Below are 15,616 nucleotides of genomic sequence, written 5' to 3'. Positions count from 1 at the left end.
AGCCCAGCCAGCCCCGGGAGAGGCGCTGAGCCCCCCTACACCCCCCCTGGGCTTCCAGACTGGGTGCTGGGACACCAAGAGCCCCTCGAGCTTTTGGCATCCCGGCTCCAGGGGGTCCCGGGGAGGGGTCCCTCGCAGCGGGGGGGTCCGCCAGGCAGAGTTTTGGGGAGGTGCGAGGTGCTCCCCGCAGGCGCCGACCTCTTCTTTCCTGTGTGACAGCAAGTCCAGCCCCGGGGCTTCCTGTTCTCACGCGGGGATGGGGACGGGGCTGGCCGAGGCCACAGATCCCCATCGGGACGGGCACGAGGCCACCGGTGCCCCTGGGGGGGGACAGGGCACGGCAGGGGGGTGGCCGCTCACCGCCACCGTCCCATGGGTGCTGCCACCACCGAGGGACCAGGGCAGCTCCCAGGGGGCTGGGGGAGGCTCAGCACCCGTACCCAGGCAGGTTATGGGGTCAGCCTGGCTAAACTATGGGGACAGGAGCCGGCTGGAGGGCTGATCCTTATGGGAACAGCCTTGCCAAGGGGGCTAGAGTGGGGTGGAGATGGGGCTGGTGGGGCACAACCCCTGCAGGAGCCCTACAGCCGGGGAAGGAGGGAGCCCTGCATTTGGGGAGCCCCCAAAGCCCTTGGGGGGAATAGGGTGGGTGGTGGCTCCCCTGTGCTGCTGGAGGAGGCACACGTCCCCCTTTTCCTGCATGGTGAGGAGCCCCCAGCTCTCCCCGAGCACCCCGGAGCCGAGCCTGTGGGGCTCCCCCGAATGGATCCAGCCGATCCCATGCGCCCCATCGGGCACCACATGATGCCGGCTCCTTCCCTCCCCAGGGGAGGGCCCAGGCTCGGCCTTAAAACCGGGAGCAGGTCCCGGCGAGCGGGGGCGACGGGGGCGAGGATGGGCGTGCTGGGCTGGCTCGTGGCCTCCGCACTCTGCGTCGCCGTGCGGGGTGAGTCCGTGCCCCGGGATGGTGCCGAGGCACCGGGGGATTTGGGGTCACCCCGAAGCTGCGGGAACCCCCATGGGTCTCGTCTCCCCATTGCTGGGTTAATGGGAACGCAGGGCAGGGTGGAGAAGGGTTTCTTGTGGGGTGTGCCAAGCCCTGTGCTTGGAGCCCCCCGGGAGAGGAGGGCTGCGGGGTGGTGCAGTGCCTTGAGGGCTTGGCGAGGGGGGAGGATGAAAATAGGGCTGCACCGAGCCAGGCGGCTTTAACGCATGCACCAGCCCCGACCATTTCCCTATTTTTGCAGAGAGCAGGGGGGGGAGGCGGGCAGGTTGTTGCCGGAAGCGTTGGGGGGGACAGGGGGAGCCGTGCCCCCCAGTTCCCCTCCCCGGGTGCCCGGGGCACTGCGCACGTCCCGGGGGCGCTGGCTCCATCGCCGCTCCCCGCGTGCCGGGCACCATCTGGGGGTACCCCGATCTTTGGGGACCCCCTGATTTTGGGGTGCTGGGACCTGTCAGAAAGGTGCTGACGGAGGGGAAGGCTGGCTCCCAGGGCGTGTTGGCGTGGGGTTGCACAAGCTGCGAGCCCGGGAGGGGCTGCAGGGAACGGGAGCGTCCCGCCGCGGGCTGCCCCATGGCCCCACAACCCGGCCCCATCCCTGCTCGTGACTTGCAGGACGGGACCAGGGGCTCTCCCGGCCGCTGCCCCACTTCGGATCCATCTACCATGTCAGAGGTAACGGCCCCGAGTCGGGGTTGAGGGTGGCCAGGACCCCTCAGCACCATGGGGGGAGCGGAGGATGCGCAGCGCCGGGTCATCCCAGTGCCCAGCTGGCACTGCAACTGGTGCACGGGGTGGTGGTGGTGGGGGGACCCCTGGGGACAGCATCCCCCATGGGTGCTGGGGGTGTCTGTGATGAGCGCGGGGCGTTTGGGGGCTCGGGGAGGGATGCAGGGTGCCGGGGCTGAGCCGTGCCGGGTGCTGGGTGCTCCGCAGGGGTCATCAACCTGCCCTACGCGGAGATCGAGGAGCCCTTCGAAGCCTGGTACAACCTGACGGGGAACAAGAGCCGGATCCAGTACTATGGGGGTAGGCAGGGGGGGCACAACCCATACGGCCGGACCCGTCTGCGCCCGTCCCTGTGCGAAGGGAGGCTGAGAGCGGGACCCCCGTGCCTCAGTTTCCCCCCCTGGGTGGCGCAGGGCAGGTGATAACGTACCAGCTGGCGGGGGTGAAGCCCTACGGGATGCAGTACAAAATCACTCCCGAGACCACCGAGAAGGAGGTGAACGCCAGGAAATGCTTCCAGCTGCCCGGCTCCAAGGAGGACGTGGTCAGGATCCAGAGCGTCTTCCCCAGCCTGGAGGGCTTCAAGGTGAGGGGAGGCAAAGGACAGCCCGGATCCCACCCTCTTCCCGCAGCATCCCCGGGGCTGGGGGCTCTGGGCCATGCTCCCCCCTGTCCCTGCTCGCCTCTGCGTGGTGCAGGGTGCCGGGGCAGGCTGCGGCAGGTCCCCGCACCCATGGGTGCAGGGAGGAGGGTCACTTCCCCACGCGGCTCGGGGCCAGACGCCCGGCTCCTTTCCCAACCCCAGGAGCCGTGTTGGGACGTGTCGCAGCCCACACAAGCGCCGGTGTTTCGGGACAGCTCGGGCAAGTCGCTGCATGGCAGCCTGGCTCCCCCCGGCCCCAGCCTCCGGCGGGGCTGGCTGCGGCACCCGCATCCCTGCTGGCCATGGGTGCCCACGGAGGGGCCGGGCGGGGAGGTAGGGCCATGGGTCGCACCCCAAAAACCCGTCCCTGTGCCCCCCAGTTCCTGCGGGAGGAGTACTACCAGGGCCGGTACTGTGCCGTGTGGCAGAACGTGACCCTCTGGGCGCAGAAGAAGAACGTCTACACCCTGTGGGTCACCAACTCCAGCTGTGGGGTGGCCCCCGTCCACTACGAGATGCGGGGCTACAACAGCCTGCTGGGCTCCCACTACGACAAATACGAAATCTCCTACACCGACTTCGACAACAGCTTCCCCTCCTCCGTCTTCGACATCCCCGTGAACGGTGAGCGGGGCCGGGGCCCCCACCCTGCTCCCCCCTCCTCGGCTGGTTCTTGAGCTGACGGCGTCCCCTAATTGCACCCTAGAGACGAAGAAATGCGGGCTCCTGCCGGGGAGCACGGCGGAGCACCGGGTGCTGGCGAACCCCATGGAGGACCTGGTGGGGCGGCACCAGCCGCGGGCGCACGAGGTTTTCCACCACTACCGGCGGCGTTTTGGGCGGCGCTACGGCTCGGCACGGGAGCTGGAGCACCGGCAGCATGTCTTTGTGCACAACATGAGGTGCGGGGCGGGTTGGGGGGCACCCACCGACCTCTCCACCATGCTGGGGAGCCGGGTGCTGCGGTGTCCTCAGCGGTGCCGTCCCCGTCCCCAGGTTCGTGCACTCCAAGAACCGCGCCGCGCTCTCCTACACGCTGGCGCTGAACCACCTGGCCGACCGCACGCCCCAGGAGCTGGCGGCGCTGCGGGGCCGTCGCCGGAGCGGGGCCCCCAACCACGGGCTGCCCTTCCCTGCCGAGCGCTACGCCGGCCTCATCCTGCCCGAGAGCCTCGACTGGAGGATGTACGGTGCGTGCCGGGTGGGGTCGGTGCGCCATGCTGCTCTGCCCGGGGTTGGGTGATGGTAGAGGGGGTGGGTGCTGCCCATTGGGGTGGGTGCAGAGTCCGGCCGAGCTGGCTCCTGCTCCTTTTCTGTGCCAGGGAGCTCCAGAGGGGCTCATCCAGCCCGAGGCAGCTCCGTTGGTGCTGGATCCCCCATGCGCCCATGTGCCGGGAGCGATGCTCCCTGGGGATGCTCTAACCTCGGGGTGTGCAGCCAGAGGTTTGGTGCTTCCCCTACTACAAGAGGGCACCAAGCCCTGTCTGCAAAGCACCTGGGGAGCGCTGTGAGACCTCAAGTCCTGCCCCAGTTCCCCTTTCACCCACCCCAATTGTCCCCAGGCGCGGTGACCCCCGTGAAGGACCAGGCTGTCTGCGGCTCCTGCTGGAGCTTCGCCACCACGGGTGCCATGGAGGGTGCCCTCTTCCTCAAGGTGAGAGCGAGCGGGGACGGCCGGGGTGGCCGTGGGGTGCTGGTCCCTGTCCCTGCAGCGTGTCCCCTCCCTGCAGACCGGCGTGCTGACCCCGCTGTCCCAACAAGTCCTCATCGACTGCTCCTGGGGCTTCGGGAACTACGCGTGCGACGGGGGCGAGGAGTGGCGAGCCTACGAGTGGATCAAGAAGCACGGCGGCATCGCCAGCACCGAGTCCTACGGCAGCTACAAGGGGCAGGTGAGGGTGGCCCCGTGCCCCTGCCGGGGTCCCCAGCTCTCAGGTCGTGTCCCTCTGGGCACCCTGCAGGGATGCTAACGGGCTCTGGGGACGGGTGAGCCGCCCTGTCCCCAGGGCACGAGAGTCCCTGCGGTTCCTTGCAGAGCGCAGCCAAGCCCTGGGGCTCAGCCAGGCGGTTTCGTCACCGCTGCCTCAGTTTCTCCTCTTGCACAAGAGGGACGAGGCTCCTCCGCCGTGGGGTGGTGACACAGCCATGGCTCCCCGGGGTGCAGGGGTGGTGCAGGGCTGCCCGAGGACGGGGCAGAGCAAGGGGCTTGGGGACAGAGCCAGGCGCCCGTGCTGCGTGCCAGGGAAACGTCCCCGCCGTGGTGGGCAGCAGGGGCTGGGGCAGGGACCCTGGCACATCCCAAATCCCACACCAGTCCCTACACGGGAGCAGGGGGCAACCAGGGGCATGGCGCGGGGTGGGACCTGGGTGCCCCCACTGACACCACCCCCCCGGGGTGCCGCAGAACGGGCTGTGCCACTACAACCAGTCTGAGATGCTGGCCAAGATCACGGGCTACGTCAACGTCACCTCGGGCAACATCACGGCGGTGAAAGCTGCCATCTACAAGCACGGCCCCGTGGCCGTCAGCATCGACGCCTCGCACAGGACCTTCTCCTTCTACTCCAACGGCGTCTACTACGAGCCCAAGTGCGGTGAGTCGGGCACCTGGGACCCCCGGGAACCCCTCCCCGTGATATTGGGCAGGGCTGGAGGGGGTTTGAAGCCCTGCAGATCCCCCCCTGGGGGGCTGCTGTCCCAATGCGCCCTCCCCTGTGCCGTCCCTCGCAGCGAACAAGCCGGGGGAGCTGGACCACGCCGTGCTGGCCGTGGGCTACGGGGTGCTGCAGGGGGAGACCTACTGGCTCATCAAGAACTCCTGGTCCACCTACTGGGGCAACGACGGCTACATCCTCATGGCCATGAAGGACAACAACTGCGGGGTGGCCACCGAGGCCACCTACCCCATCCTGGCCTGATGGCACTTGCCAGCTCTGCGGGGGGAACCTGCGGGCACCCAGCCCCGGAGCAGAGCCTTCGTTGTGACCCGGGGTGCGGGAGGGAGATGGGGACCTGGGGGGATCCCCGTGGTGCAGGAGGAAAATCGGACGTGGAACAAGATGGGAACGTGGTGGGACAGGGCTGCTGGGAAATCAGCCGTGGGCTTGCCAATAAAGACCCCAGAAAAAATAATTTTTGGCTGCTACGGGAGGGTTTCGAGTGCTGCCCGCCTGGCTCAGGTCCCTGTCCCGGCCCTGGGGACAGCCAGCTGCCCTCAGCAGCCCCCCCCGGGGACGAGGGACGAGGCTCTCCCAGCCCTATCTGGAGCGGAGCACAAACACCCCCAGGGCTTTCTGCTGAGACCAGACATTCCTGGAGCACGGGGAGGGGGGGGCAGCCACCCTCTGCCCCACTGCCCTGCCTCTGTTGTGGCTCGGGGACTGGGTGGCACTTGTGGTGTCCCCAGCCCCCAGCCGGGCTCCTCAGCACCCTGTGGGGCTGCTCCCTGTTTGGGGGGGACCCTACAAACCCAGGTTTGGCACGGGAACATCCTTCAACCAGCACGGGGAGGGCGAGCTCTGGCTGTCCTCCCCCCTTGGCTGTCACCTCTCTGGGGCAGAAGCCTTTTGGGGGGGCAGCAGCCCCCGTGTGCCTTGTGGTGCATGCAGCCATCCCACACCCAGTCCCTATCGGTGTTGTTTGGGGCTCGGCGGCCCCACGGGCGCTCGCTGTCACCTTGGGCTGGGGTCCAGCTGGCCCCGCTGCAAGTAGGGGGGGTGAAGGCCACCGCCGCGCTCCTGCCCGGGCCCTCCTTCCCCATGGCGCTCCTGGCATCTGGGCTCTCTCCTTTTTTCCAATTAACCCCCCTCTAATTGCAGTCCTGGGCTCGCCCTGCTAGGACGTGGGGGTGCAGAGAGTCCCACATGCCCCCCACCATGGGGACAGGGGGGCATCCAGGAGGGCAGGGAGCACCCCAAGGGGCTGCGGTGTGGGTGCAGGGTGTGGGTGCTCTCCTGGGTGCTCTCCTGGGTGCTGCACCCCCAGCACCCACCCCTGGGGCCCTGATCCATGGGAAACCCCCCCTCAGCCCAGGGGTGCCCCCACCCCAGTGCCCACAGACATCTGGGTCCCACCCTGCTCCCCCTGACCCCAAACCCTGCGAGCGCACGGCATCAGCACCCACCCTGCCACGGGTGGGAAGGGCACCCTTGGGTGCTCGTGGGGGGGCTGGGGAGGGCAGCACAAAGCCCCACCTCCCCCTCGGGCTGATCCTGGCCAACGGGAGGGATGGGGCCGTGCCCGAGGGCTGCCGGCAGCTCCCTGCCCACCCACCGGGGGTATTTAAGGCACCCGTGGGCGCAGGGCAGCACCGTGGGCTGGGGCGTGCAGGATGGAGGGGTTGGGGTGGCTGCTGGTGCTGGGGGCTTCCCTGCTGCTGGGTGAGAGCCCCCCTGCCCTGGCTGCACCCCTGGGTGAGAGGGGGAGGCCTGGGGGAGTGGGGACCCCCACCTCGGGGACCCCCTGCCTGGGCAGGGTGCGCTCCCCCAGGCTGTCCCCCCTCTCCTAGTTTTTTTTTGCAGGCTTTGAGGCAGCCCTGCGCACGGAGAGGTGGGCCATCCCAGCTTAAAAGGCTTTTTTTTTTTGCTTTTCTTTTCATTTTTTTCCTTTCCAGGAGCAGAGAGCAAAGCTCTGCTGGAGACACCCACGTTTGGGGACATCTACCACGTCACAGGTACCTCGGGGACCCGGTGCCAGCCAAGGGACCCAGCACCCCCGGGTGCCCCAAACCCGGGGCTGGGCACGTCCCTGCTGTGGGGTGCTGCGGGTGGGAGCGGGGTGGTGATGCTGTGGGGTCCCGGGGTGCCCGCAGGAGTGCTCAGCCTGCCCTACGCGGAGATCAGGGAGCCCTTCGAAGCCTGGTACAACCTCACCGGGGGCAAGAGCCGCATCCAGTACTACGGCGGTGGGTGCGCGGGGGCTGGCGGCCGCCCCCATCCCCTCTGCTCCCTCTGGGAGCCCCCTGGGAGCCGGGCTGGGCTGGAACCCGGTGCTGTCCCCGTCCCCAGGCCAAGTGGTCACCTACCAGTTCGGCTCCGTCGAGCCCTTCGGCGCCAGCTTCAAGGTGACGCCGGAGACCACGGAGACGGAGGTGAACGTCCGCAAGTGCTTCCGCATCAACGGCACCGACGGGGACCTCGTCACCCCGCAGAGCGTCTTCCCCAGCCTGGAGAACTTCAAGGTCAGCCCCGGGCACGGTCCCCGAGGAGCTGGAAATGAGGCCAGGGAGGGGACAAGGGACACCGATGGGCATGGGGTGGTTGGGAATGGGTAAATGCCTCCGTGCGAGGGCAGAGGTGGTTGGGAACAGGTAAACGCGAGGCCAGATCCAGCCCTGGGTGCTGGAGGAGGAGGAGGAGGAGGAGGAGGAGGAGGAGGGGGAGGAGGGCTCTCACCCCGTGGCACGGTGTGGCTGGGGCGTGCTTCTGGCTCGTTGGGGACACGGTGGTGGCACGGTGTCCCTGACACCCGCTGTGCCCAGTGGGTGCGGGAGGAGCGCTTCCGCGGGCAGCGCTGCGCCGTCTGGCAGAACGTCTCCTACTGGGGCCACAAGAAGAACGTCTACACCCTGCGGGTGGGTGGCTCGGCCCGCGGCCCCGTGCCCCTGCACTACGAGGTGCGGGGCTTCAACAGCCTCCTGGGCTCCCACTACGACAAGTACGAGATCGACTACGCCACCTTCAGCCACCGCTTCTCCCCCGAGGTCTTCCAGCTCCCCGACGGTGAGCGGCTGCGCAGCCGGTGCCACCCCGCGGCTCCGCGTCCTCTGATTTGTCCTAATTTATCTCCAAGCTCCCCGTAATTCGGGTCGATCGGCTGGGGGGGGAAAAAAGGAGGTGGGGAGAAACCTAAAAATGCTGAGAGCTGGGTGATCCCGTGCTGGGTGCGGTGTCCCCCCGGTGCCAACCCCAATTTGCGCCCCCATGGTTTGGGGTGCGGGTGCTGCACCCCGCTGCGGGGATGGACCCCATAGGACCCCTCTCCATGCTCCCTGCAGGCGTGCAGTGCGAGCAGTGGCCCTCAGCCGGCCCCGAGCACCGCATCGTGGCCAACCCCATGCGGGAGTTTGTGGGGACGGACGCGGCGCACGTCCACCACCGCCTCTTCCACCACTACCGGGAGAGGTTTGGGAAGCGCTACGGCAGCGAGGAGGAGCATGAGCACCGCCAGCGAGCCTTCATCCACAACATGCGGTAATGGGGAGGTGCTGGGGAGACCCGGGGGGGGGCTTGGAGATGCTCCCCTCGTCCCGCAGCACCTTCATCCCGTCGCCGTCCCCAGGTTCGTGCACTCCAAGAACCGCGCCGCGCTCTCCTACACGCTGGCGCTGAACCACCTGGCCGACCGCACGCCCCAGGAGCTGGCGGCGCTGCGGGGCCGTCGCCGGAGCGGGGCCCCCAACCACGGGCTGCCCTTCCCCAGCCAGCTCTACGCCGACCTCCACCTCCCCGAGAGCCTCGACTGGAGGCTGTACGGTGAGCAGGGACCCGGCGGGGTGCGAGCTTGGACCGTGCCCAAGGTTTGGGCTCTGCTTTCTGCTCCAGGCTTTGTGCGGGTCCTCGAGTCCTGCCCCAGTTCCCCTTTCACCCACCCCAATTGTCCCCAGGCGCGGTGACCCCCGTGAAGGACCAGGCTGTCTGCGGCTCCTGCTGGAGCTTCGCCACCACGGGTGCCATGGAGGGTGCCCTCTTCCTCAAGGTGAGAGCGAGCGGGGACGGCCAGGGTGGCCGCAGGGCGTTGGTCCCCGTCCCTGCAGTGTGTCCCCTCCCCGCAGACCGGTGTGCTGACCCCGCTGTCCCAGCAAGTCCTCATCGACTGCTCCTGGGGCTTCGGGAACCAGGCGTGTGATGGGGGCGAGGAGTGGCGAGCCTACGAGTGGATCAAGAAGCACGGCGGCATCGCCAGCACCGAGTCCTACGGGCCGTACCTGGGGCAGGTGAGGGTGCCCGGGGGGCTGTGTGCTCCCACCCTGAACCCCATCCTCCCCACCCAGCTTTGGGGTGCACGGCGAGGCTCTCCCAAGGTTGCCATCACCCGTCTGGCACTGGATGGCTGCTCCTCTTTGGGTTATGGATGCTCCACCCAAGCCAAGCTGGGTTGGATCCCCCTGGAAATGTCTCCAGGACCCCAGTGCCACCTCCGTGTCCCCCCCCAGAACGGCTACTGCCACTGCAACCAGTCGGAGCTGGTGGCCCCGCTCGCTGGCTACGTCAACGTGGAGCCGGGCAGCGCCACGGCGCTGAAAGCCGCGCTGGTCAAGCACGGCCCCGTGGCCGTCAACATCGACGCCTCGCACAAGTCCTTCGCCTTCTACGCCAACGGCGTCTACGAGGAGCCCCGCTGCGGTGAGCTGGGGGTACCCAGCGGGGTCCCTGTCCCCCTCACGGGGTCTGGGGCTGGCACCCCGGGGGCGTAACGTCGGTGTGGGGCTGGCCGAGGGGCTGCACCCAGGGCAGGGATGGGGCTGGAGACGTCTCCGTTTTAATTCTTTTCCCCCTCCCAGGGAACGAGACGTCGGAGCTGGACCACGCGGTGCTGGCCGTGGGCTACGGGGTGCTGCACGGCAAGAGCTACTGGCTCATCAAGAACTCCTGGTCCACCTACTGGGGCAACGACGGCTACATCCTCATGGCCATGCGGGACAACAACTGCGGGGTGGCCACCGCCGCCTCCTTCCCCGTCCTGGCCTGATGGGACGCGGCCCCAACGTGTGCCCTGTCCCCACCGTGTCCCCTTGTGCAGCTCTGGCTGGATGTGGGTCACCACCAGGTGACCGTGGGGCAGAGGGGGGCGGCGCAGCCAGGAGGGCAGAGGGGTTTTGGGGAGGTGTTTTGTCATTTTGGCAATAAATGCTGCGAGAAGCCATCCTGTCCGTGGTGCTGGGGTGTCTCCTCCCCCCCCAGCCTGCCCCCATATGGGTTCAGTGTCCCCTAACCCCAAGGATTTCAGTGCCAGCACCCCCTTCCCAGCATCTCTGGGTGCTGGGTCCTCTTCTCTGGGCCCCCACGTGTGTCAGTGCCTGGTGCCTCGGTTTCCTTAAATATTTGGGGAAAAAACAGGATTTCTGGGGGTTTTCATGTTCCAAGAACGGAAGGAACCCAAAGGATCCCCTGTGCCGTGGGTGCTCCTGGGCGCTGGGAGGACGCAGGGTGCAGGGCAAGAAGGTGGGTGACGGTGACAGAGCCACGGGGAGGGGGACAGGGCGGGTTCCTGGGCACATCCCTGGGGCAGGGAGGCTCCGTGCACCCCCCCGGGGAGCAGCCAGGCATGGAGCTGCTGCCCCAGCTCTGCCACGTTCCTTTTTTCACCCTTTTCCAGTGCTTTACCCCAAAACTTCATGGCTGGGGGAAACCCCAGCAGGAGCCCCAAGGGTTTATGAGGCTGCTGCTGCTGTGGGGCTGCCCCAGAGAGGGTCGTGGCTGTTCCCCAGTGTGGTGTGGGGGCTGCAGTGCTCGAGGTGCTGGTGGGGTGCTGGTGGGGTGCTGGTGTCCCAGGTGGGAGCTGTCGGCACCACCAGGCTCTGCCCTCCCCACCTGAGCCCATTTAGCAGCTGGGAGGAGCCCCCAGGAGGGGCAGAGTCAGCTCCTGGGGGTTTTGGGGAGGGAGGCAGGGGGCTGAGTCCCCAGGGTGCCCCTTTCATCCTGCCCTGGCTGCGCCCCCCGCCAGCAGCTGCCGTCCCCGGGGATTTCAGGGGAAGCAGACGCCAGAAGCAGACCAAGGAACCGGGGCTGCAGCTCCTGGGGGGGGTCCAGCTCCAGCTCTGGGGGCCTTGGAGAGGTGGCGTGGGGAGGCTGGCCCCAAACCCCACATGATTTGGGGGGGAGCAGCTGGAAATGGTGCCAAGAGTGGAGAGGTGAGCAGCGGGGAGCTGGGGGTGCTGGGCACACCGCGGGGGTCCCGGGGGAGCAGCTGGTGATGGGGGGGGCCCCTGTGTGTCCCCTGGGAAAGGGGGGACCTTCTGCCAGTGGGGTGTGTGTGAGGGGGTGGCGGGGACAGCACGGGGACAGCAGTGTCCCTAGGGTAGGGCACAGCACCACCTCCACGGATGGGATTTCCCCCGCTGCATTTTTTTTTTTGACCTGCAAAGCTCCCAAACCACCGGGATCGGGGACCCCGAGACCAAACCAACGGGGTGGAGGGTGCCCGGCCCCACACCTCCAGCTGAAGGCGATTCCCCTGTGCACACATGGGCTGCATCCTTCCCAAAATTGGCTTCTGGTAGCTGAGGGCAGCCGTGCTGAGCAGCTCCACCCTCGTTCCACCCTGATTTTGTCTAGCAAATGGCCGGGGCGAGCAGCGAGCGTGCTTCCTTCCCCGGGGAGGGCCGTGATGTTGTCTCATTTTCCTCTCCCTCCTTCACCTGCTTCTCGGGCAATTTGCCGCACTGATTTCCGAAGGGGTCTTCAATCATTCCCGGCGGGGGGTTGCTGACTCCGACGCGGGGCTGGGAGGGGAACGGTGGCGGCACGGGGGTGCCGGGGGTTTGCTCCGGGGGAGGCCGGAGGCTGAGCGGTTTTGATTCTCCCCCCGCCTGCAGTCGATAAATCCGGCTGTGACTTTCAGGGATCCGTGACTTTCGGGCTCCCTTTCGGGCAGGCGATGCTCCGAATTCGCTGCTGAACACGCAGGAGGCTGAGAGAGCAACCGCGGGGTTGGTGCCCCTGGGAAGGGTTTGGCAGGTGGGGTCTCCTTGGGGGGGAAAAGGGCTCCTCGGCTCCCCCCTTGGGACCCCTGTGCCCATGAATTCCCCGCTGTCCTCACCAGGCACGGGACAGGAGCCGCTGTTCCCTGGCACAGCCGGGTCCCCACGTGCCCATGGGGGCGAGCAGGGGGCTCTGGGCTTCTTCCCCCATCGGCTGACATCACGATATGCCCCTAAAACAGAGCCCCTGGGCTGCAGCCTTTCCCCTGCAGCGCTGTGCCAGGTCCCCAGCGGGGCTGGAAGCCTCCTGGCTGCCCCCGAACCTCTCCAACCCCAATCCCTGGTGAGACAGGGACGGGAATTTGGGGACAATCCCAGCTCCAGGCTGGGCTCTGACCCTCGTACACAGGCGAGATGGAGCACCCCGCGGCAAACAGCCCCCGGGAGGCGTTTTTGTTGCAGGGCAAAACGCTTTCTGCAGGCAAGAGCATCCAGAGCTGGGGGGCGGCTCTGTCCACACACCCGAAACCCCATCCAGAAGCTCGGGGTGGGCTGAATTCGCCGAGGTAAATCATCCCACGAGGCAGGGCGGCTGGGATTTCAGGGGTTTGGGGAGCCCCCGCAGCCCTGCCAGGTGGCCAGAAAACGCGCTCCGGCCCCAAAGCTGGCCGCCTGTCAGCACAGGATGAATTATCCGCGAAAACCTCTGGCTGCTCGCGCAAAACAAGGGAATTATTCAGCAGGCCGGGGGCACGGGGGGAGCCGGGACACGGAAATATTATCCAAAAGCGATTGGGATGGAACCGCAGGCGGAGCTGGGGGGCAGCAGCTGGACACGAGTCGGTTTGGCAGCTCCTGGGGTGGGCTCCCCACAGCTCCCACGCCGGGTGCGTGGGCAGGGGGACCCCCGTGGCAAACCCACTTTGGTTTTGGGGTGACAAACACTGCATTTTGGGGCAGGAAACATCGCTTTTTGCTACAAAAACTGGAGCGTTTCGGGGCACAAGCGGCTGCCTCCAGTGAGACCAGAGCGGGCTGCTGGCCTCCAGGAGATGCTGAGCGAGAGGCTGCTGGCGAGGCGAGCGTGGCAAACCAGAGGCAGGGCCTTCCGAAACATCTCTTCTCCTCTCACCCTTCCTTCAGTAGCAGCCTCCCAAACGCTCGTCCTCAGCCAAACGCTGCTCCCTTGGCGGCCGTGGCTGCTCTGGCAGGTTTCTCGCTCGCATTCTCCAACCAACCGTTCCCTTCCTGCAGCTCCAGAGATTTGCAACCCCCCTGACTTTTTATTTTATTTTTTTTAAGAGGTTTTAGTTTCTCGCCACAAGCCGCTCGTGGCGTTTACGTTTTCCAGGTGCGCTGTCAGACCCCGGGGAGCCGGGCGGCCCCGATCCTCCACCTCCGCCCCATTTCCCTCAGAACCCTTCCTCCCAGCATCCCAGCCCCGGGTTTGTTTGAAGGGTTTTTGTTTGAAGCTCCCCGCCCGCCTCTGCCAAGCCCCGCTCTGCCTTCTGCTTCCACCGCCTGCCATTCCCCCCGCCGCAACGCAACGAATTTCATGAAATTAAGCATTTCTCCTACACACAGCATATTTGCCCGGCGATTATAAGCAGTCCCCGAGGTAGCCAAGCACAGCAGGATTTCAGTTTAATATGCACACCCACGCAGCCCTGCTAAAAACCCAAGGCACTCCCCCGGTCCTGCTCGGGAAGCGCCGCGCTGAGCAGCTCGGGTTTCAGCTCCACCACTCGCACAAGCCAGGACTGGGAATACTCCGTGAGCTGCTGCGAGGATGGGGAGAAAAAAAAAAAAAAAGAGAGAGAAAAAGAAGGTGGGAAAGTAAGTTTCTGAAAGATTTCAAGGTATCCCCAGTGGCCCGGGAGCATGCAGGGTTTAGGAACGCGGCGATGTCGGGCAAGGCAGGCACAGAAGCAGCGGCTGTGGGTTCGTTAACGTGGCCACGGCTCCCTGCTCGCTTCGCCTCGGGCTCGCAGAGGACTTTTCACTCCACAACGCGTCGGTTCCCTGGGTTCTTTGGGTGGGCAGCACGTCTGGAGGTCCGCAGCACCTGCTCCGCGTCACGCTGTAAGAACGACAACTGCTGCCTTGAAAAAGAAAATGAAATAAAAGCAGAGAATTGCCCCCTTTGTGCAGGGGATGATTTCCAGCCCTGGTCCTGCCCCGTGCCCAGACGCTCCCAGCCCACGCACGTCGCAGTCGGGCTCGGCTCTGCCTGGAACCAGCTGCCTGCACAGCGGGCCAGGAGTCAGGGCAGAGGAAAACCAGGCTTCCCCTTGGCTGCAGATGCTCCCTCCTACCTCCTTTCCCTTCCTTTTCCTCCTATTCTTACATCTGACCTCTCAGGCACAGTCGGGCTGCCCTGCCTGCACCCCCATGCCCATCTCCACCCCCCCCGGCACTCCTCCTGCAGCCCCCCCGCTCCCTTCCTTCCCCCCGCAGCCGCTCGCTGCCCTGTGCTCCCTGACACGGGACGGGGCAGGTACAGGGCTCAGCCTGACCCCAATTCCTGGTTTTGGGGCCCTGCGCTTGGCACAGCAGGGATCGAGCCGAGCATGGAGCAAGGCCGTGGGCAGGACCAGGGCCAGGCCCATGGATGGGACCGGGACCAGGGCCCTGTACAGAACCAGGATCAAGCCCCTGCACAGGACCAGGGCCATGCCCCTGGGTGGAACCAGACCCTTGGACAGGGCCAGGACCCAGACCAAGTCCCCAGACGGGACCAGGCCCAGAACCAGGCCCCTGGACAGGACCAGGCCCTTGTCCTTGGCCCAAGCCCAGGCCCCTGGACATGGCCCAAGCCCCTTTCCTCATCCCCAGCCCCTGCTCCTGGCCCAATATGGATTGAACCCAACCTGGAGAGTGCCTTTGGGCAGGCCCAGGCCCAGACCCAGAAACTGGGACAGACCCAGGACCAGAACCAGGCCCCTGGGCAGCACCGGGCCCTTGTCCTTGGCCCAAGTCCCAACCCTCAGCCCAGGCCCAGGCCCAGGCCCCTGGGCAGACCCAGGCCCAAGCCTCAGGACAGGCCCAGACCCCTGGGCAGGCCCAGACCCTTAACCTTGGCCCAGGCTCCAGCCCTCAGCCTAGGACTAGGCCCATGGACGGGCACAAGCCCCAATTCCTTGGCCCGAGGTGGAGCAAACCCCACTGGGAGCGTGCCCCTGGGCAGCATCGGGCCCGGGCCCAGGCCCAGGCCCAGGTCTAGGCCCAGGCACAGGACTAGGCCCAAGTCTAGGCCCAAGTCTAGGCCCAGGCCCCTTCCCTTGGCCTTGGCCTTGGCCCTTGGCCCTTGGCCCTTGGCCCTTGCCCCAGGCCCCCTCCCTGCCCCCTGCCCCCTGCCCTTGGCCTTGGCCTTGGCCCTTCCCCACCACCCCCACTTCCGCCTTCCCCTCCCCTCCCCTCCCCTCCCCTCCCCTCCCCTCCCGTCCCGTTCTCGCGAGACTTCCCCGCCCCCCCCCCAGCGTCACGCGCGGGGCCGTTGCATCACCGCCGCGCGCCCCCTGTGACGTCAGCGCCCCCCCTCCCGGCAACAACGCTCACTGAGGAAGGGGGGGAAAGGGCGGGGCGACGCGCGCGGAGACCAATG

The 15,616-nt window shown here is 66.8% G+C and overlaps 2 protein-coding genes and 1 long non-coding RNA gene across 3 annotated transcripts; 2 read left to right on the top strand and 1 right to left on the bottom strand.

Moving 5' to 3' along the window:
- The first annotated feature begins 807 nt into the window (after positions 1-807).
- LOC137843000 (digestive cysteine proteinase 1-like) lies at positions 808-5,504 on the top strand. The gene is made up of 11 exons (XM_068657779.1): positions 808-946; positions 1,616-1,675; positions 1,937-2,029; positions 2,143-2,315; positions 2,753-2,996; positions 3,079-3,274; positions 3,369-3,562; positions 3,935-4,026; positions 4,103-4,264; positions 4,777-4,966; positions 5,103-5,504. The coding sequence occupies exons 1-11, from the start codon at positions 895-897 to the stop codon at positions 5,288-5,290; spliced, it is 1,644 nt and encodes a 547-aa protein (XP_068513880.1). The 5' UTR covers positions 808-894; the 3' UTR covers positions 5,291-5,504.
- An 834-nt stretch (positions 5,505-6,338) lies between these two features.
- LOC137843001 (digestive cysteine proteinase 1-like) lies at positions 6,339-10,235 on the top strand. Its single transcript, XM_068657780.1, has 11 exons — positions 6,339-6,751; positions 6,985-7,044; positions 7,183-7,275; positions 7,379-7,551; positions 7,852-8,092; positions 8,368-8,563; positions 8,652-8,845; positions 8,977-9,068; positions 9,145-9,306; positions 9,526-9,715; positions 9,874-10,235. The coding sequence occupies exons 1-11, from the start codon at positions 6,703-6,705 to the stop codon at positions 10,059-10,061; spliced, it is 1,638 nt and encodes a 545-aa protein (XP_068513881.1). The 5' UTR covers positions 6,339-6,702; the 3' UTR covers positions 10,062-10,235.
- Positions 10,236-13,631: 3,396 nt separating this feature from the next.
- LOC137843100 (uncharacterized) lies at positions 13,632-15,310 on the bottom strand. Its single transcript, XR_011089360.1, has 2 exons — positions 15,034-15,310; positions 13,632-14,955 (listed from the first exon to the last, which is right to left on the bottom strand). It is a non-coding gene; the product is annotated as an uncharacterized lncRNA (long non-coding RNA).
- Positions 15,311-15,616: the final 306 nt, after the last annotated feature.

Source organism: Anas acuta, chromosome 21 (genome assembly GCF_963932015.1).
Source record: "Anas acuta chromosome 21, bAnaAcu1.1, whole genome shotgun sequence".
Taxonomy (NCBI): domain Eukaryota; kingdom Metazoa; phylum Chordata; class Aves; order Anseriformes; family Anatidae; genus Anas; species Anas acuta.
The sequence above is the reverse complement of the archived record's forward strand: the minus strand, read 5'-3'. Positions and strand labels throughout refer to the sequence as shown.

Coding starts and splice junctions, on each gene's coding strand:
- LOC137843000 (XM_068657779.1), top strand. CDS start 895: ATGGGCGTGCTGGGCTGGCTCGTGGCCTCCGCACTCTGCGTCGCCGTG. Junction 3,563..3,934: donor CCTCGACTGGAGGATGTACG/GTGCGTGCCGGG, acceptor AATTGTCCCCAG/GCGCGGTGACCCCCGTGAAG. Junction 4,265..4,776: donor ACGGCAGCTACAAGGGGCAG/GTGAGGGTGGCC, acceptor GGGGTGCCGCAG/AACGGGCTGTGCCACTACAA.
- LOC137843001 (XM_068657780.1), top strand. CDS start 6,703: ATGGAGGGGTTGGGGTGGCTGCTGGTGCTGGGGGCTTCCCTGCTGCTG. Junction 8,846..8,976: donor CCTCGACTGGAGGCTGTACG/GTGAGCAGGGAC, acceptor AATTGTCCCCAG/GCGCGGTGACCCCCGTGAAG. Junction 9,716..9,873: donor CTACGAGGAGCCCCGCTGCG/GTGAGCTGGGGG, acceptor TCCCCCTCCCAG/GGAACGAGACGTCGGAGCTG.